At 42.5% G+C, this 21,368-nt stretch overlaps 1 protein-coding gene across 12 annotated transcripts in view; it reads right to left on the bottom strand.

Annotated features, from left to right (window-relative positions):
- TNRC6B (trinucleotide repeat containing adaptor 6B) overlaps positions 1 to 21,368 on the bottom strand; it is a 218,476-nt gene that overhangs the window by 41,765 nt on the left and 155,343 nt on the right. For 11 of the 12 annotated variants that reach the window (XM_019734462.2, XM_019734463.2, XM_019734464.2 and 8 more), the window contains 5 exons: positions 19,571 to 19,658; positions 15,370 to 15,391; positions 7,647 to 7,988; positions 3,083 to 5,431; positions 1,040 to 1,198 (listed from right to left, as the gene is read on the bottom strand). In XM_019734462.2, the coding sequence (XP_019590021.2) occupies positions 1,040 to 1,198; positions 3,083 to 5,431; positions 7,647 to 7,988; positions 15,370 to 15,391; positions 19,571 to 19,658 (2,960 nt within the window). Of the gene's footprint in view, positions 1 to 1,039; positions 1,199 to 3,082; positions 5,432 to 7,646; positions 7,989 to 13,132; positions 13,154 to 15,369; positions 15,392 to 19,570; positions 19,659 to 21,368 lie in introns of those variants that run through there. The other variant, XM_074326435.1, reaches the window with a different exon arrangement.

Below are 21,368 nucleotides of genomic sequence, written 5' to 3'. Positions count from 1 at the left end.
TTAATGTCTTCCAACAGCGTTCTGGATCTAGTTCAAGTCTACAGGATGGTATTTCCCAAGACAATTCAACCAATTTCACAATGAAAATCCAAGTCTTTCTAAAGCCATTTCTATGAAGTGGTGGAGACTCACAATTTTAAAAATATAGTCACGTTTGGTAGGCACAGAGTGAATTTCCAGAACATAGCTAATAAGGTTGTATTTCTTCATGTGGCACTATACGAGCCCTCAATATCACACAATAAACCTGACAACGGAATTTTTTATTCTTGTACACATTTTAAGCATGCAGTATGACCACATTTTTAAATCGAAAGACAATTCCTTAAGTTTGCAGTGTGGCAGAAAAGGGATGTTGGAATACTTTTTAGGAAAACTACTCCAAACAAGTGAAAATGGGCACTGGAAATTGAATTTTTCAATTGAGGAACAGCCACTGAGACATTCCATTGCATCAGTTTACAGAGTTTTGCAAATTACTGTGATTACACATTGCCGGCTAGATCGAGCATAGCTTAGATTTTAAGAACGAGTATGACGTGCTTTGTTTAGAAAATTCAAATGAAGAAAATCTGTCAGGTTCTAGAAACCTTAAATGTTCCTATGTGGGTGGATGTATGCATGAAAGGGAAAAAGAAGGAACAGAAGGATGAAGTCACTGGGCAGTAGAGACCATGTTCCACCTTAAAAGCCAGGAGACTCTTTTTAAATTATACTAACACAAGAGTAGAAATGCAAAGCGCATATGGTAAGCAGTATTTCAGTTACTAGGCAAAAGAGGTACCACATCAAAATTTCAATTCTGTCTAGATACTAAACCTACCTTAAAATCAACAAAATTAACTTACGACTTTTAGTTCACTGTAAACATTTTAACATATGCCAACCTGAGTCACCACCATTTGCTACTAACCATGTATTAAAGGTTCAAGGCCCTGAATTTCATTGAAACAACAGTTCAAACACTAAATAGCCTGCCCCCAAAGGTCTGACCCCCAAGTGAACAGAGAATCCCTCAGAAATAACACCGGATACTTACTAGGTTTCATGGCATTTGGAGCGTTGGAAGGTGCGTTCCCCCAGCCTGTGGTTGATCCTCCGGCGTCATCCATTTCGCTCCACCCAGGGCTGCTTTCGTTTGGCTCACCCCAAGCTGAAGTACCATTATCTGGAGCGGGTGGTGTGCTTTTGCTCCAGACTGTAAAGAAAGGAAATGTGTCTCTAAAAACGATTTGTGAAATGGCACACCACGAGACCCAATGGGGCTGCAGGTGGGAGGAACAGGCGCTCTGATTTTCTGTTGGAGAAACAGAAGTGGATTCCGCCTTCATGGAAGGCGTTTCACATTTTCACTTTTGGCCCAGTAATTCCACTGCCAGGAAATTATACCATAAATTTGTAAAAATAGATGAAATTACATGTACAACAGTGCATCACTGCTGGCAACCATTTGGAAGCAACCTAAATATCTATCAAAAAGGGACTGGTTAGACCAGTCGTGGGTCATCCATAAAAATTAATAGTACATCCAAAGCAATAAAAAGATAGACATGTGATAATACAGGAAGTTTTTACGTATAATGAAAAAAGCAAGGTGAAGAACAGCGCATTATACTACAATCCCTTCTGTGTAACATTTTTAAAGGATAGATATATTTTGCTACAGGTATGGACAGAATTGCTGAACGAGACACAAAAGTCTAAGAGATTACCTGTGAGGAGAGAGACTCTAGGGATCAAGATTCTTTTATTTATTAAGTTTTGCTTTTCTGTGCAGTTTGAAGGTTTTTACCGTACAGACAGCTTTTGGTATCCAAGGGCGATTGGTTCCAGGCCCAAAACCCACAGGTGCTCTAGTCCCTTATGTGGAATGGCACAGTATTTGCATATAACCTACGCACATCCTCCCGTAAACTTTAAATCATCTCGAGATTACTGATAATACCTAATACAATGTACATGCTATGCAAATAGCTGTTATACTGTATTGTCTGGGGAATAATGACACGCTAGGTCTGTACGTGTTCAGTAAAGGTGCAGCCATCGTAGGCCTAACTACACAGTGTGCACGTCAGCAACAACGTAATTCTGGAATTTCGTTTTTCCCATATATCTTTGATCTGTGGTTGCTGAATCCGTGGATGTGGAACCTAACTAAATGGATAGTTTTTGTGTGTTTTTTAAACATGTTAACAGGTTTTATTCTCGATAGGGAATTAATGAATAGTCTGCATTTCCTTCCTCATTCTTTTCAGTATTTTGGGGGGAAAAGAACTAGTTAAAAGTAATCATTTTCTAAGTGGCCATAATTGGACTCATTGAACACTAGGCTTACTTTGGAAAATAGAGAACTGAACATTGTGATTCATTTTAACTTAAAAAAAATATCCACTTGAACAGTGCACCCCCTTAGTTTGAACTATATGCTTGAGGGGGTATTGAAGCTGACAACGCCAGCACTGCTTTTAATTTACCAGATATGATGTTTCCTATTTGAACAAGGAGGGAAGAAAGTTTCATTCTGGACAACCGATTATCATGAGATAACAATCTCTTTGACAAAGTACTCCATTTTCAAAGGTCATTAAAATTATCTGGGAAGTGAGCAACACCTTCCAGGTCCCAGCTTTGCTAGAGCATTCTGATGGCCTCTGCCAGAACACAGAATGCTTCCCTCGCTGGGGAAAGAGAAACACAAAGGATGTGATGTGTCCATGGGTAGAACCAGAATGGAAGCCACGTCTATTTCTGCTATTTTAATTCTTTATTTTAAAATCTAGAGCATAGTTTGTTTAGCAAGATAAAAGTCTTTGGGATTCTGCAGACCAATACAATTACGGAAAAAATAAGAATCATTTGGGGAGACTAACATAAGGATGCCATCTTTTCCTTCTGCCAAGAAAGAACACTAAAATGTACTACCAGCATCTGTTACCACTACCGTTTTATAAAAAGAGAGCTTCTGTTCATGTAGGAAAGATTCTCAGAACAAAGCTAAGTTGAATCAACGCAGCTTAATAAAAATGCCTTGTCTTAGGATTTCTTTTCCTCATTAAAACCTGCGAGAAAAGCCATTGCCTACCTGAGGCTGATTTACCGGTCATCGGGGTAGGCAGGTTTGGTTCTCGAGGTGCTGGGCCCCCTTGGGAATTCTTATCCCAGAGATTCACATTCTTGTAGTTATAACTGTTGGGGTCTCCCCATGCTGAAGTGCCATCATCGATGTCCATTTTCCGACTGATTGACTGCGGGGATGGCTCTTCCCAACCACTGGGTTCCTCATCCTTAGGGGTCACTGGCTGCGGCCCGCCGCTCCAGGTGGAACTGGAAGGCCGTCCACTGCCTGCAGGTGGTACGGGTGGGCCTCCCCATGAACCAGAAGCCTCTGGTTGTGGTGGCGGTGGCTGCTGTGCCGCCTGCTGCTGTTGGTGCTGCTTATTCCAGGAACTGGGCTGTCTGCCTGTCTCAGTCCACGCTGGAGATCTTTTGCAATCTTCCCACCCCCCTTTGGGAGCGAGGCTCGCATTCCCACCGTTTCCCCAAGTTCCGATTTCATTCTGCCCGCCGTCACCCCACCCAGACACAGGTTTACTTGCAGAACTTTCCCATTTGCTGTTTTTTGCTTGATCAACTTCCTCTCCCCAACCATTCTTTCCAGAAGTCCATCCTTGGTTGGGCTGGCGTCCACCTCCCCACCCCTGATCCTTGCTGGAATTCTCATTCCAAGAGGAAGATGTCTTTTCATCTGGTCGTCCTCCTCCCCAGCTGGAAGAGTTGTTGTTCTTATAGTCATTCCAGCCTCCTGTGTTCTTGGGGTCTTTCCACTCGGTCGAGGCTGAGAGCTCCCCCCATCCAGACTTCATTTGATTGCTTTGGCTGGGTGCGTCTCCCCAGCCCCCTGAGCTCTTGGTCTGTGTGGCAGCGCTCTCCCACCCCTCAGTTCCTTTGTCAGATTTCCCCTCAGGCCTTGGCACCTCTTCAATGTCCCACACCGTGTCCTGCTTAATTTGAGTTTGGCCCCAGCCAGTGTTTGAGAGCACCCTGGGGTCCAAATCAGTTCGGCTCAAAAGAGTCTGCAAGACAGCCTGACAATCAGGGTGTGTGGGCCTGTACGACCGACGGCCAGAATTATGACTGTCACTACTTCCTGCTTTGTGGTTGCTTCCAGTGCTTTGACCTCCAACTTCACTTCCTGTGGAGCTGGAAGACCTTCCCCAGCAGGGAGCCTGGGCATTGCCTTGGTTTTCAGGGAGGGGGTGGCCCTTTTGATTGTCCCATGCTCCAGTGCTAGAATTTGGTTGGTTTGGACCACTCCATTCTCCAATTTTCAACTCATCAGACCCAGTCGGCTGTTTCCATTCTCCCTGAGAGACCCCAGATGTCATTTTGTTCCCTTCACCCCATTTGTTGTCGTTAGAGTCCTGAGGGCCAAAGTTCCAGGACCCACCCGTAGACCTGTTATTGTTGTCCCAAGAGTCATTTTTTGACCCAGTTGATTTCTGAACAGAAGCTCCTTTCCAGGAGTCCTCTCTATCCTTTCCATTGTTCCCATTGTTTCCAGAATTGCTTTGTCCAGAGGCTGTGTCAGTTCCAGAAGGCCCCCTAGCTGCACCCCAAGATCCAACACTCCCAGTCTTTCTATCTCCAGTGCTTTGTGAAGGGGCATCAGTGCTCCTGGAGGCGTTCCCCAAGCCCATTCCAAAGGGCATTCCCTTATTCTCCATGGGGTTTGGTGAACTTAAGTTCAAGGAGTTAGTGTTTCCATTTTTTGGTCCATCAGTGTTATGAATTTGAGCCTGTTCTCTGCCAGAGACAACAAAATTAACACCCGCATTTTCCATCTTTGACTGCTGTTCCCTGGATGCCTGACCAACTGTGCTAACCTGGGCACTGGAATTACTAGCATCTGTTTCCAGTGCCCCTTTCCTAGAATTTCCTTCTTGGACCAGTGCTGGCCAGGCAGATGGGTTGCTATTTGGGTTAAAGTTGCTGAAGCCAGAGCCAGGTCCAATTCTATCCTGACCACTCACATTCCTCCAATTTCCTAGTCCATTGTTGCTCTCTGTAGTAGAGTTGGAAGATTGAACAGATTTTGCCTTAGGGTCAGATTTCCAGACCCCAAGGTTACATTCGTTCCCAGAACTTGCAGACTGGCACTGGCTCCCTTTTCCTTTGTTACTAGTGGTGCTTCCTGGCAGACTGCTCTTCTCAGAGCCAGGGTTCGAGGCACTGTTGTTATCGGTGGTGTTTTCGGAAGAAGACTCAGTGTCTTTGCTGGCAATACAAGGCCACGCTTCCTCGTCCGTCCCGTCTACAATCACCTTGTCCCAGCTGTGAATTGGGTTGGGGGAGGCGCCGTTGTTGGAGGAGGCGCCCGTGCCCCAAGTGGAATTTGCATAATTTGAAGCAGCAGCACCTCCAAGGGTTGACTCTGTGAAAGAGATTCTCTCGTCAGTCACAGCTACACGTGATCTAGTAACAACATCTCAAGCTCCAAATGCTCCTAAGAGAGCTCATCGCATTTCCCCACAAACCAGCTTCTCCACCCAGGTGCCTGTCTGGGGGCCTGTACCACACCTGTCATGGTCATCTCTTCTCTTTCGTCTTGCCTGGCTAGTGTATTTGCTAAGCTTGCAGCTCGCTTCCACCACATCTCTGAAAGCGATGCCCCTGCCATTGCAAGGGACAGAGAGGGGCCTTCTTGTCTCTTGAGACCATGAGCCAACCCCCCAAACTTGCTCTGTATCTCTAATCTACTCTGAACACCCCTAGCTGCAGTAATTTTTCTGAAGCACACCTTTGATTATATCGCTACTGTATGAAAAGCTTTCAACAGCTCCTCACTGCACAAGGATCGAGCTAAACTCTTTGGTCTGGAGTTTGATCCAGATGTTCCGCAACCTGGGACCGAGTGACTTTTCTAGTCTCATCTTCCACTATTGTCTGTGTAGGTACCTACATGGCACACTACTTGACACCCCACAGCTTGTGCCTTCTCACCCTGGCACTGATCCACATCGACACTGTTTTTTCCTCCTGAACTGATACTCTGAAATTTGCCCGTTTTTCTGGGTCTAGTTCAAGTGCTATTTTTTCTATGATGCCTTTTTTTTGAGCTCATCAGCCCCAAATCATCTTTCCCTGTCTAGAGCCAGTCTGCTCAGTGTTCGAGTACTGTATTCATGTCTTCCCTCCCTTGTGTTAGCGCTTTTTAGGCAGAGACCCTATCTTGCTAACATCTGAATCCTACCCAGTGGCCAGTGCATCGCTGCTCAGTAAGCATCTGCTGAAGGACAAATGCCCACCCAGCTAGATGCCAGGGGCAGACAAACATGAATCCATCTGTATGCCCAGGGAACTTAATCTAATGAATTAATCTGTCTCAGCACATATTTTGGTGGAATTCACCATATTTGGTGGGAGGAAAATGACGTGTCTTTATCCCAGTAATTTTTTTCTAAACTTATTTTAGCTCCTTTAACCAAGCAACTTTAAATCAATATGAAGTTGAAAAAAATATGACATAGAGCCAAATAAAAAGTAGGGAAGCACAGAATCTCAAACTCTTGAGATTCAAGAGCCTCCTGGGTGTAAACAGGAGATTCTGGCACACCCTGAATCCATGTCTACATCCAGGCCTGGCTAGACTCGACTGCAGAAATGCCTGACACAACCAGCTCTCACATATTTCCTCTTGCATCCAGTTACAAGGGGCCAAGAAGGAAGGGCCGCAGAGGCCTTTCCCTGCCACTTTGGGCCTGGCCTGATGGCCACCACAGGGAAGCCTCACAGATAGTGCTTTTCTCTCTCCGCCTGAAATCTATGTCACACTAGGTTCCTTCCACCCTTACTCTGCACACCAGACAGTGACAGAATTTTGTAGGCAATTCTGTGTTCAAAGTCAGAACCAGAATAAAGCTTCCTATTGTTAACAACCACCAAAATTCACTGCCCTTGCTAATGCTTGATGGTGTTCAAGCTCTGAATTTTAATATAGCCTCACAAAAAGAATTTTACGAGATAAGTTGAAATCTGTTAATGAGCTAAAAAATACCAAGTTATCTGCAAGTTCTTAGCTGTTAACTGATTTGGTATTCACTTATTGAAAAGAATCTCAAAATTTCTAGTAGAACCTTTAACTAAAGATCCTTCTATGTACGTACAGTTTTTAATGCTCAAAATCCAGGGACCCCTAACTAAAAACCTAACAAAAGTCTATAGAATAGTATTACCTGTACGGCAATCTGCCTACTGTTCTGGGAGCGCAAACACAAGCACCTAAGATTCAGAACACACCCCTGCACCAGCCCCACTTCCCATCATCCTCAGAGCACACACGTGACAGACGGGACTACGGAGGCTCGCCTCTGTAAAGATCTTTTCTGAGGAGGAAAACAAGGCTCCAAAGAGCAATGGTGAGCAGCAGCTACGTTAGCCTCTCACGCCCAGAGCACGCACTGGAAACTAAAACCCAGTTTCAGAAGAGAAATGCTAATACACATTTCAGACTGCAGTCCTCTCCCATCTTTTGAACAATCCCAGAATCTATATAATGACAGTTTTTGTGGACTTTACCCCAGGCAATCCAAAAGAAGTACCCCCTCCTCCAGCTGCCATGAATTCAAGTACTGCCACCAACTCCTCACCTGGTGCAGTCCCACTCTCACTCTGCAGCAGTGTTCCTGTCACTTGTGCGTTGTTTGGGTTTGCTCCAGGCGCCGTGGAGGGAGGAGGCCCTGCCCCACCCCCGAGGAGCATGCAGGATGGTGGCGGGGGCTGCCCACGTTTCAGTAACACTTTGTGGTCCTGCTGGCAACGGAATCGCGGCGGCACCTCCCGAGGCATGTAGCGGGCGGCGCTTGGCGGTTGTCCGTTCGGCACTGCCACCCTTTTGGCATTGTTGCCACCATTGACTGGTGGCGATGGAGAGCTGCCAATCGGGCTGGCGGCCGTTGGTTGGCTTAAACTTGGTTTCGTCACTTCGGGCACTGAAAGAGAGAGATTGGGAAGCCACCTTTGAAATCAAATCCATTTTTCGAAAGATGATTTTTAAGAAAGCTTCCATGGGATCAATTGCAATCAGACAACCCTTCTTTCATCCTATTCTTGATGGACATGACCTTTTCAAATTGCCCCGCATCTTCAGTTTACTGAAGGTAGGGTGGAGGTGGGGAGTGATGGTGACAAGGATTCACAGACAGCAATATCATGGAATCACATTCCATTCACTGGGAGGAATCCCTATTCACTCCCTAAACCAACAGTGGAATCCCCTGAAGGGCTGCCTAGCAGGTCTAAGGGTACATATGGTCCCCAGGCAAAGTCCATGGGAAAGGTTCATCCACATTCCCGTCATCCACATTCTTAGACCTACCGCTGAGAAACTTTCTCCAAAGTCCATGGACTAGGTAGGACAAGCACCCTTCATTTGTGCTGCTGGAACACTAAGTTTACCATGTTATATCGGAATTCTCCGTTTACAGGCCCCGCCCCCTCACCAGGCCAGAAGCCCCACAAAGGCTGAGGCAAACCTTTCACCCTTTTCCTTAAGGTCTGGCACAGAGCAGACTCCCACAGGGAACCTCAATCTAGAGAACCACAAAATCAATTTGTTTGGTTTCTACAGCCACCTGAACTCAAAGACCCTTGCTTGGTACTACCTGTAAATTTAAAAATGCTATACATCTTTCTGCTTTTGTCCAAAAAAATTTTTTAGTGTACTCTGTTCTTTTTTCCAACTCTTTAGTTAAAATAAAAATTTCAAAATGTAGATACCTTTCCTATTTGACTTTAAATAATTTAATGTTTTAAGCTTACTTTTTAAAATGGCAAACAGGAAGTGTGGGGATGTGCGTGACGACCGGGAAGACATAACCTGCAAGACCCTTTGGCTCAACCCTGCAAAGACTGTTCTCAACCTGCACCTCCCTGTTTCATCCTACCAAGAGGCTGCCACGCTTTCCAAGAAAGTTTACCTGGCAAACAGAGGCTGGCAGTATTACAGAAACAATCACTGAACCTGATAATTCAGATGCTCTGAGGCCAAACTCCCTGACATCCAGAGTCAAGTTAGGGCCAGCTCTGGTGGCAGTACCGCTCTGACTGCTGAAATGATGCTGGGCCAGCATGTCGCTCGTTGAACTGGCTCCTTTATGAGGAGAGAGATACATCATCAGAAATCAGGGGGCCCAATCTATACCCACTGGACATTGGTGAGCACTCGGAGTAACAGGGAAAATGAGTAGATGCCAAGGTGACTTCAGGGTAACCCCTGGTCTAACCTTATCCCATCAGTACTGGGCCTCGCAGTGAGGAAGGGAGGCCAGCAGATCCATAACCTGAAGAGCAGCAGAATAAACATGCGACTTAAGAATTGGTCATTGGCTAATATTTTTAACACAGTACCCTCTGCATGACCTATAATAGCCAATGGATAAATAACTGATAAATGGATGAATGAAGATGAGTTATTCAATGATTCATTTTCTATCTGTGTCTGGCATTCCAATCCCCTTCCCTCTTATCATGAGAATAAACAAGAAGCTGGCAAAGGCTGAGTGGACTCTTCCCAACTGGTTTTCAGGAGCTATGGAGGGAGCTGTGTGCCTGCAAGGCTGCTCTTTTATGTAAGGGCCGGAGCCTTCATTTAAGTGAACCAGGTCTGTTACATATTGACTCCTCTCCCTAAGATAGGATACGACAGTAAGAACGGCCTGCTGCACTGAGATCTGAACACCAGCTGACTAACTACAACATTCACAGCACAACCAAAGAAATCTGGTGGCTATCCTACATTGTGCAAGATTCCCTGCAAAAGCTCCTCAGGCATTTTCCCACCATCACATCAGAGACAGAATGGATCATAAATAATAAAGTCACAAAATGGGACCACATCTCGACCGCTTTCCTTCCAATATGGTGTTCTGTCTGGGAGGCCAGTCATTCAAAACTCCAGGACACAGTCAGAATAAGGCTCGCGGTACACATCAGGAGCAAACTGTTTCCGGAATTAAATGAATTCTTATTTTATTTTTTTATTACACTTTTCCGTGAATTCAAGAATTTTAAGCATTTAAAGACCAGTCAGAGCTCTAGACACTAACTGGAGAGCAACGCAGCTGTTAGGCAGGAGGCCCAACCCAACCTGCTTCCCGAAGTCCAAGCTGAAGACATCAGCGTCACTGCCTGCACCACATCACGCTCCAGGGCGTTAGCCGGCACCAGAGGAGAGGGCAATTATGATTAGGTCTGAACAGGTTACATTTCAGGACCTCTTTTTCTCTTCTGAATCTTAACAATTTGTACATTGTGGTGCAAACATTTCTAAAGATCCGCTGCTCAAAATAAGGGCACAGTTTTTTACTTTCCAGGGGGGAAAAAAAAGGTTGTGGTTTAGAAGGATCTCTGTATCAAAGAAAAATAAAAGACACTGTGAAAAATGCTGAGTATCCTATTTTCTAATTTTCATTTATTTACTTCCAAAACCAATTGTTTACTCTAAGATTAAATCTTTTTCTCTTCCCCATTGCCTTTATCTTATGTCATTCTCATCTCAGTTTGAACTTCCAATTGCCTCTTATTTCTGAAAAACTTCAGTAAGATGCTAAAAGTATTAAGAAAATTCTGAAATAGGAAGGATCAATACAAACTACTACAGAGGGTGCCAAAAAAAACATATACACATTTTAAGAAAGGAAAACTGTATTAAAATTGTAATACTCAATATATACCGATAACAAAAGATAAACACAAGTCACGTTTGACTTCTGCAGTTACAAGAGGTGCTCAAAGTGGTTACCATCAGTGTCCAGACACTTCTGATTATGGTGAACTACTGCTTGAGCAATGTTGACTAAAGTATCCACTTGTACATATACATTTTTTTTGGCACCCCCAGTATTCTCTTTAAATACCTTGGTACCAAACATTAAAAAACAATCTATAATATTTTTAAAAATAGTAGTTAATATACAAACCCTACAAATCTAAGACATTATTTTAGACTGAAATTTTCTTGGTGAAGAACAATCAGTTTCAATGTAATACAAAAAAATCTCAAAGACTGGTGACACACAGTGAATGGCCAATGAATAATGCACAACTTTAAGTAACTTCTAAGCACTGTCTCCATTTTTTTTACCTTTCACTCACTCCACAAACTCAATGCACATTGGCTCTTGTCCTAACATCTCCCTGGAAGCTTCTTTCCTCATTAAATACTAGTGATCTTCACTGTCAGTCTAATGCGTACTTGTTGGACCTTTTCTTCTTTGACTTTTCTGCAACTTGACGCCCCTGGCCGTTGCCTCCGTCCCCATTTTTTAGTGAGACCCACTCCACTAGCTCTTCAGCTCTTCTTTTATGGGCTTCTCTACAAGCTTTCTCTGGGCAGAGAGCAAATATTTTAGGCTTTGCTGGCCACACAGTCTTTGCCGTAATGACTCAACTCTGCACTTGCAGGGCAAAAGCAGTCACAGACAATGTATAAATGAATGAGTGTGTCTGTGTTCCAATAAAGCTTTATTTATGACGCTGAAATATGAATTTCATGTCACTTTCATTGTCATAAAATATTGTTCTTTTATTTTTTTCCACCCATTTAAAAATGTACGAGCTGTGAGTCAGATTTGGCTCAAGGGTCATAGCTGCCAACTTCTGCTTTTGACTATCCCCTTAATCAGAGTTGCAAGATGGCAGCTGAATTTGGTCATGAGTTGCATCTTTAAAAAAAAAAAAAATCTTAATGTGAACGTGTGGCCTGCACTCTGGGGTACAAACGCTCTCATGCCTAGGCTTTAACTATCAGTTAAGAAACAAGTAATTTCCCAACTCACTCACAATCTCCAACTCAGATCTCTTCCACCCTCCCCCTGACCCTCAAACTTGCTCCCCAGCTCTTCACCCATTATCTCCTGGTTCAAGGAATGGAGTCATCACCCAACCTTTTGCGCAAGTCAGAAGCCTGAAAGGGGTCTTAGCCTTTGCCCTCCCCCCATGCACCATTACCCAATCAACATTAATTAAATTCCATTGAACCAAAGCATCTCTCTAATTCATTCCTTCCCCTCTACCACCACCACTCCTAACCAGGTGTAAGTGCTCATTACCTTGCACCTGAACTATTTCGTGCCCACCTATTTGAGCCACATGTCTTATAATAATTTCACATCCATTCACTTTCTAGAGGCAGCCGGTTCCATCTCAAAACAAATGGCTCCCACCACCATGTTAGAACACACAGGTGTCTCTACAAGATATGAGGGATACCGCAAGTAGTTTGTAAATTATTTACTTGGGAAAAGAAAACCCACCTCAAATACTAATAAATTAGAGTAGATTCAAGGTTATCCCAACCACCAACATGCACTCATTGTAATAAGCCTTCTGGAAAAGGCTCAAAAGACAGAGTTGTGGCCAGTGCACTGCAATGGTCCATCAGCCTGGGTCCGCTGCTGATGAAAGGTGCTGTCCCAGTGGGGTAAAGGATCTGAATTACTGCTTTAGACAATATTTAAAAATTTTAACTGCCCCCCCCCCGCCCGCCCCGATGTTTAACCTTCCCAGCAGTGACACAGGTTCAAATTTCTTGATTAATCTGGCCTAAACTCCACATGGTCCATAGAGGTTGATCTCTGTTGCTTTCCATAGTGTGGTGCCCATTATAGGAATTGCAAATCCCTTCCTAGATACTGTATTTCTACTAATGCAGCTTAAGGTCAGGTTAGTTTTTATAAACAATCATTTCATACTGATAACTCCCATTAAGCCAACCGTCACTTGAACAACTTTTTAACACGGTTAAACTGCAATGTCCAAACTCCTCTATCACATGGTCTATCTTTCTAATCCTAATCTTACCCTTCATCCCTGTTAAATGAGATCTATTAAGTCAATCCCCCAAACTCTTTCAATTCTAATATCCAACAAAGGGGGCTATTAGCTTCCACCTGAAGTGCTTTTTATTATTTGTTACCTGGGCAGCAGGCCCAAGTCTAGTCCATGTCTTCATATAACCTCCAATTGAAATCCCTGCCCTGTTCTCTCCAGAATTCTCACTTTTTTTTTTTTTAATGATGAAGATAAAGAATATATAATGAATCTACTTTTTCTTTCAAATATGGACAAATCTTACTTCAGTCCTCGGTACAACCAGAGATTTGGCACCAACACAGTTTTCTTTTTTCTTATGGGGTCTGTTGGGGAAAGAGGGGAAGATTGAGGGTTAAGGGGAGATTGCCTGAGGAAGGCATCAACTTTGGGAAGAGGAATAGGACCCAGAAACATCAGCTGAGGGACGAGCAGAGTGGGATTTAGAGCTCCGAGGCAGGCTTTTGGAAACAGAAATGAAGATGTGGCTGTAGAAAGAAACCAAAAGTAGAAAGATCTGGGCCTCCCACTACTTATGGTCTAACACACCCCAAGGATAATTTTTATTTTCACTCCCCATCTACTTCCTGGTTCTAACAAGTAAATCCCTTTAGGAGACCCGAAACAGGCTCTCAGCTCAATTTAAGATTATTTTACTTTCGTTTTTGATGGTGGGATGGAGATGGGTGGTGTAGGGTGGGGTGGGGGGAGTATGGAAACTGAAGCTGTATTCCATTTTGGGGGGTAGGTATGAGAAAGACCCTAATTAGAAGGAAAATTTGATAGTAAGTAGAAAATGAAGTTTGATTTTTAAGACTTTGGCAGAGGAAAAAAATGTGTTTCTGAGAATACACCTGGTACTAAAAAGAAAAAGATAAATCTGAGAAAGAATGCCTAATGCATCTGTTTTCCAACAAAAACACCACCTACCATACAGAGCAGCTCATTTCTACGGCCCAGCTGGTACCTGGCTTCATGAGTTGTGACCAGGCCTAAGAACTTAACTACCACGTCCCAGCAGCCACAGGGCCTGGATTTTTCAGGAAAATACCACTTTTCTCACCTGTTGTACCCATCAACCATCAAAAAGTCCTATAAATATAAATACTTGTGTTCCATTCCTTTCCTAGGTAGTATGTTGGTTTAGAAAATATGAACATTGTACCACTACCAATAACTCAATTTCTATGGTAAAGTGTAATGTATATTTCAAACAAGTAATTTATGAAGATACTCTCAAAATAACGCCTACTGTGTGGGCTGAGAACTGGTTGAAAGTACAAGGAAAGAACACTATGCTGTTTAATTAATTAAGATAATTATGACGAAGAATGGCTTCTTTCAGTTTATTTTATAAACCACTACAAAGTCCCAGACTACATTTTCCTTTGACATGCCTTTTGATTAGAAATATATTACAGCCATGTCCAGTCATCTGAGAATTTGTTTTCCATAACTAAGTTTCCTAAGAAACTAGCACTGTCTCTCTTAGTCTTCCCACATTGTGTGACATGCTTTGATCTGGGAGCCCAACAGAGAAAATAAAACTATGAAAAAAACCAGTCATTAGAGGGCCTCCCATCAAGCCCTGTCCTCCCCTAAGTTATCAGTCACAGCTGATTCCCTGCATCCAGGTCAATGGTTCTCAACCTGGGACAAGTACTGGGGTTGCCTGCGGAGCTTCTCAAAATACATCTGCTAGGGCTTTGATCTGAGACCATGAAGGTTTAGGAGGAGACCCAGGCTTGTGTAGTTTGACAAGTCTATGTAAATTATTCTAATGCATTCACTAGCTGAGAAGCACATATTTAAGTGGGCAAGGATAGGAGCTAGAACATTGGTCTCAAGGAATTAAGACTCCCATTGTTAAGGGAAACTGACCAAAAGTATGACCATCACCAGACAAGACTGCATAATCAAAAGTAACGGAAGAGAAAGAACGGAAAATATGTAAACCATTAGGTTGAGAGTGACCAGAGGGACATCTGCTTGGTTTTACAACACATCACGATTTCGTAACAGTTAAAATGCATTATCTTTTTAAAAAGTGTGTTCCAGGCTCTAGCTCAGAAGACAGTGTGACCATCCTAGATATAACCATTTCAGACTCAATACTCGTCATAGACCACGATGGTTAACAACCCTCTGCGGTTCTCATCTGTAAGTGAGGGGCTAATGTTTGGTTTCCGTTACTGTTCTAAGAAAAGTTCTGAAAAGGTTCAGTTCAAAATCATGACCCATATACTTTGGAAACAAGGTATTATTTTTTTTCTAATCTCTTTCTCTTCCTAAAAAATGTAAGGCCACTACAAACACTACTTAAGTACTTTTAATTTGTTATTACTGCTCTTTAGTGGCTGCAAACAACCAACCTTAATTACTCTACACCCACTCTCACTTATCAAGCGGATTGGAGGTTGAGTCAGCAAGGGTGTAAAACCTAAACACAAAAGGTTCTAATGACTTACAAAGGGAAAAAAAAAAACCAACCCAAAAACTTACCTTTGGTTTTTTGTTCCGTGACCTGAAAAATAAATGAACAGACATAAGTAAATGAGATATGCTTTCTAATTCGATAGTCTGAGATCACTTTAATTGTGATAACTCAAGTAATTTAAGCTATCAGACATACGGGCACAGTTAAACTCCAATGAAGCTGGGAGTCAGTTCAGACATCCTTCTAAAGTCAATGGCCATCATAACTTACATGACCATCATTATGAAGGGTATTAAAAATTAAAACAAAAGGCATTCCACTTGCATTAAATGATGAGGTCCGTGTACTAGGAATGCTGTTTGCCATTTTGAGTGTCTCGACTAGAGAAAGCAAGTGGCTGTGGCCCAGAAACTAAATTAGTCATAGAGACAGAAAGAGTCCCCTATGAGTATGGACTCAAACACTTGACCTCAAATCTAGAAAGCAAAAGCTCAAACAAGGTCCCATCATCAGAGGTATCAGAAGTCATGGTAGGAAAGCAGGATTCAGAACCAAGCCGCGCCACTTCCTGGCTGCGTGAGCTGAGTTTTCTTTTTATCTGTTGAATGGAGATAATAATAGCATCTCCCTGCAAATGGTTGTTGCAAAGATTAAACAGGTATCCTGTGCTCAATAAATGTTTGCTATTTTTATCAAAGTTTATAGCAAAAAATTGTAAATTGTGAACAAATAAAGACTGCTTCGTTAAAAGTATCTCCTTATACACGCAGCAACTAATACATCTATGGAAGTGATTAACCTAAACGGTTGGACAGGCTGAATATAATAATGGGTTTTGGGGGGGTTTGGAAATGACGATCAGGACACACATGAAAAACTGGTTCTGGTATTAAGAGGAGAAAATAAAGCAGGGCACCTAATTACTCATGCCTTATAATATTAATACAAAACCACAAAAGGTGACGCACAAGAAAAACATCCGAAGATGTTCCAGAATTCCAATAGGGGTTATATCACATGATTGAGATCCTGGGTAATTTTAACCCCTTTCTCCCAGCTGTTAATCTTCCAAAGTATTTTTATATTGGTTCTCTGACTTTTATAATGAACATATTAATACAGAAAAGAGGAGGTTTGGTTATTTTTGACTGGTAACCATACTAAGTTACTGCTATGAGTGTTCAAAACACGCTCATCTTTGGAAGGTTATGTCCTGCAGCTAACCAGCCCATTTCACAACGGATTCCAGCACACCACTGCCAGACAATGAATCTGAATTAAAACAATCTACTTATGTGACCTCCTGGAGTGTTTCTTACATTCTTGCCTGAAAAGACAAGCTAATTCTACTGTATTGAATTCGTGGTAGACAGCTGAAATGAATGTGCTTCCCAGTACTAATTGTTACAGAGCTCAATTCAACTGTATAATTTTTGTATAACCCCATTTATCCAAGAATGAACTGATTTGTATCCACATACCAATCCCTTAAGGCAATTTACGGTTTATACCATTGTAAATATTTCTTAGAAGGCCATTTTGAAGATCGGTTATACAGGAAGTCAAAGCCTTCCCCAATTGCAAGCAACAAACCCAAATAATGTCAAATGTGTCTTATAATGTGGGTTCTGTGAAAAGAGCTGTCCTCCAGACGGTGAAAAGCTGGATGATCAAAGCATGTGTTCTGCCAACACTAAACAATGGTCCTTTAGCAGCGCCAGCCTAATGAATGTTAATGGAATCCTTCTTTGACACCTCTCTCATGAATGGAAATCTAACAGTTTACTCAGTGATGGCTCCAGAAAGAGCAAACTGCCTCAGCCATTTAATACAATGGAAAAGGCTCATACTTAATTTCTGCATGGAAATAATTTAATTTAGCTTGAAATGAAAGTCAATTCTTCAAGAAAATTATGCTGCCAGCACTCATTCTTAACCATTCACTTATTAAACAAACATTTTTGAGTGACTCTTATATACCAGGCACTCACTCTCCTAGTTCCTGGAAATACAAATAGGAATAAAACCTTAAAAAACTTAGTCTAACGGGGGAAGACAGATGCGAAGAGATGATTAGAAAGCAATAGGCGAGGCAGCGAGAGGAGTGTGGAAACACTAGGAGACACCACAGCTGTTTGCTGACTGACTGAATGACCGACCCCATAATAGAACCACCAGCACGTTCGACAGTTCTTTGCATCACAGCACATTTTATGCTTCCTAGCTGAGGTGTCATCTCTACAATAAAGTTGGAAGCCACTAAGACAATCACATGATGAGCTTTGTGTTCTCTCCTTAAAACTGCTAAATCACAATTTCATTCTGAAATTTCACAATGGTTCAGTTTGACAAAACAATACCAATGGCCATGTGTTGGCCTAGATCCTGTGTCAGCTGGTCCAGAACATTTTTGAACAAAACCAATGAATTTTTATTGATCATCAATAACCATTTGAAATTTTATTTATGGTTTTCCTCTTAGCCATAACTTCTTAACCAGTTCTTGATGCAGATACAAGCACACAGAGATCATCCAGCTGAATCCACTACCTTCTCTGCATAAATAATCCCAGTTCCCTCTTGATTAAACTCACTCCATCTTGAATTTTAATGCTTTTCCTATTAGTGGGATCCACAATCAAGTTTATACTGTAGTCATCATTTCTAGATACTGATATTTTCAGGTTAAGAGAACGTCGTTATCTAAGTGAAGAATGAGGGTGGCCCGTACATCTCCTAGTAGATTGCTCTATTGGGCATCTTCTTATTACCAGCCTTTGCCCAAGTTCTTCACTATCCAGCCTATTAACCATCCACTCGTACAGACTGCAAAATCCAATTTGTGCACCAATTTAGTAGACGAAGTGTGAATGCTCTAAAGGAAAGAGAGCCTTCACTGAGGTTCACTTTCCCATCACTCCATTTGGAGGGTCAGCGTATGCAGGGCACAGGGCAATGCCCACACCTTGCTTATTTGCAGCCTCAATGACGTGGACTGTGGCTGCACACCCAAAAGGAAGTATAAACAAAGCCTCTGGGTCATTACCTAACAACTTTAGTCAAACTCTTTACTGTCATTTTAGACAATTCGAACAAACTCAGGTTACAAGCAACACATGAGAAGAAAGTACCGAAACAGCATGAAGACATGATGGTGAGCACACCACTACTAATAGAAATAGAAACACAATTAAAAGCAGACGACATCTTAAAAGAGCACAGCAGTCTATTACAGCACCAACCAATAATGAATACTCATTTTTATTAAGTCATGAAGAAAAGATAAATCACACTTCACAGGTTTCATGCGCAGGGGTATACACAATCCAATTCAGACAATATTTCCAGTATTGTTTTTAATGCTAGCACTCATAAGGGATCCAATGTCAATGATTCAGAAAAAGGAACGCTGGGCAACGCTCTAGTGAACAACGCTGGGAAAACGTGTCGTGTCCCTTTTACCTTGCATTGGCTTGTGTTCCACTGCCTTGAGTCCGTTCTAAATCTAGAGTTCCCGCTGAACCTTTTTAGCAGTTTCTGTCTCCCTCAACTTAGCTTCAATAACCTGGGACCATAGCAGGGACCCTCAAACCTGCCTCTAACAGTGGGGCCCTGCCTCCCAAGTGCTTCAGGGAGTGGTAACAGGAACTGGAATTAGATCCCTTTGCCTCCAAAAAAAAGGGATCAGAGCCACCCTGCTGAGCCACAGCCCTAGTCATTAGGGGCTTAAAAGAGTGGCCAGGTGGGGGAAATAAGCTCCGACAACGTCCAGGGCAGGGGGGCGTGATATGCAGCAAAGGGAGCAGGGCAGGGGGGTATAACCACTCTCTGCTCCACAGCCCTGTCACACAAACACTTCAACCAAGACTGGACAGTTGACAGCTGTCAGCCCTACGTCTTTTTCTCTTTTAGCATCTTTTTCCCTAAGCAAATCCTTCAGAGCCGGGCAATGCTCTCTTCCCCAGAGCACTAAGCAGGCCCACCGGGTCCTCTGCAAAGGAAGTTTCTTTCGAACATTATCCAAAGGCAGGCTCATGTAAGTGACAATGCTGCAGGTGGACCAAAAGGAAAAGAGCAGGGAAAACTCCAGCAACTCTGCAGTTATTCTGTAAGCTTAAGAAAATGGAGACTAATTATGATACAAATAAGGAAATATGGCAAGAGTTCAAGGGTAGGTAACTGTCTTGCCTTTCCCTATATTGTTTACTGCTGTTTTCATAACATCAGCTGCAGCATTATTTAACAGACTTAATTGATTAAACCCACCTTCTGAGTGGCTTCTTTTTTCTTTTTATCCTCTTTCTTCCTTTTCTTGTCTTCCATTAACTGTTCTTCCCTTTCTTGCTCCTTCTCTCTGTTAAAGTAATGTCATAGCGGAAGGTTAAACATCTGTATTCGAAGCAAATCAAATGCTTGTAGATGGTGTGCAAGGCAACATTTCATCTCTGTGACTGAGAGAACACAGTACTTTACTTAAACTACGAGGATAAATAAAACTCGTCCTTTAGTTATCCCCTTATTTTGGTTTGTCACTCCTTTTGCAAACATGACATTAAGTTTGACTTCAAAGAAGTCCATTAGAGCGAGTTTTTACAGTATCTTCCTAAAAGAACATGAACAGACACACACACACACCCCATTAGTGCCCCATTAGTGTATTTCCACTCAGGAAAGAACCTGATGTGAATTTATGACAACATCCGGTTGGCTTCCAGCAATACTCCTCAGAATAACACAGGATCTATTAATTCAATTACGGTACACAGGTATTTATCATAATTTAGGTATTTCCAATGACATTTTCATGGATGGTTAACATAATATTCTGTGTTCTGTATCTTGTGTATTTAAGGCAGGTACTGAGTGTCCTAATATCCACGTATTTTTTATTGGGTGAGCTCACAGCTGCATCCTCCTGGCACACCTGAATTAGGACAATCAGGTTTTGCTCCCCTCGATTAAAATAAAAATGATGCGCAATAATAAACATTCTAGTTGACGAAATGTACTGAATCTTAAGAAATTAAGATGATGTAATTTATACTTCACATTTAAAATGTAATATTTATTCTAATACATTACAGAATACATTCCAATATATATTCTAACATAGATCTAGAAAACTGCCAACTTTCACTGTATGTATTAGCTGGGAAAAACGCACAAGCAACCACCGGTGTCACTTCAAAGCTGAAGGCAGGAGACCACTGATGCCCCGTTTATTGAATTTCAGAACTAGAAGGAGAGGCGGCAGTCTAGTTCCCAGGTCTCCAAAGCACTGAACAGATATTGCCTGCAGTATTTGTGATTTTTAGGGGACCAACACATCAAATCCAGGGCTTCGCAGAAATCACCTAAAAAATGCTTATGTTAAAAGTCAGTCAAGGGCCGGCCCGGTGGCTCAGGCGGTTAGAGCTCCATGCTCCTAACTCCAAAGGCTGCCGGTTCGATTCCCACATGGCCCAGTGGGCTCTCAACCACAAGGTTGCCAGTTCAACTCGAGTCCCGCAAGGGATGGTGGGCTCTGCCCCCTGCAACTAGCAACAGCAACTGGACCTGGAGCTGAGCTGCGCCCTCCACAACTAAGACTGAAAGAACAACTTGAAGCTGAACAGCACCCTCAACAACTGATTGAAAGGACAACAACTTGACTTGGAAAAAAAGGCCTAGAAGTACACAGTGTTCCCCAATAAAGTCCTGTTCCCCTTCCCCAACAAAAATCTTAAATAAAAAATAAAAAATAAATAAATAAAATGGCTGAAAAAATATTTCATATAACAAAAAAATATACAACCTAAAAAAAAAAAAAGTCAGTCAAGTTAAAGAAAAAAATTCCATAAACATTTACAAATGCTTGGCAAAAATCACCAAGACAGTTCCTGAAGGACTCGAGTTTGGGGAGTAGAACTTATTATACAGAAGGACCAGGGGACCAACAAGGAGGCGTGCTCTCATGAAGAGGTAATTAACGCTTTACTTACAGGAAACAAGAACTAAACCAAAAAACCAAGAGTTTTCCCCGTACGTCAAGTTTTCGGCGGCTCTGTCCACACTCACAGCACAG

The sequence above is a fragment of the Rhinolophus sinicus genome, linkage group LG02, assembly GCF_036562045.2.
Source record: "Rhinolophus sinicus isolate RSC01 linkage group LG02, ASM3656204v1, whole genome shotgun sequence".
NCBI classification, from domain to species: domain Eukaryota; kingdom Metazoa; phylum Chordata; class Mammalia; order Chiroptera; family Rhinolophidae; genus Rhinolophus; species Rhinolophus sinicus.
The sequence above is the reverse complement of the archived record's forward strand: the minus strand, read 5'-3'. Positions and strand labels throughout refer to the sequence as shown.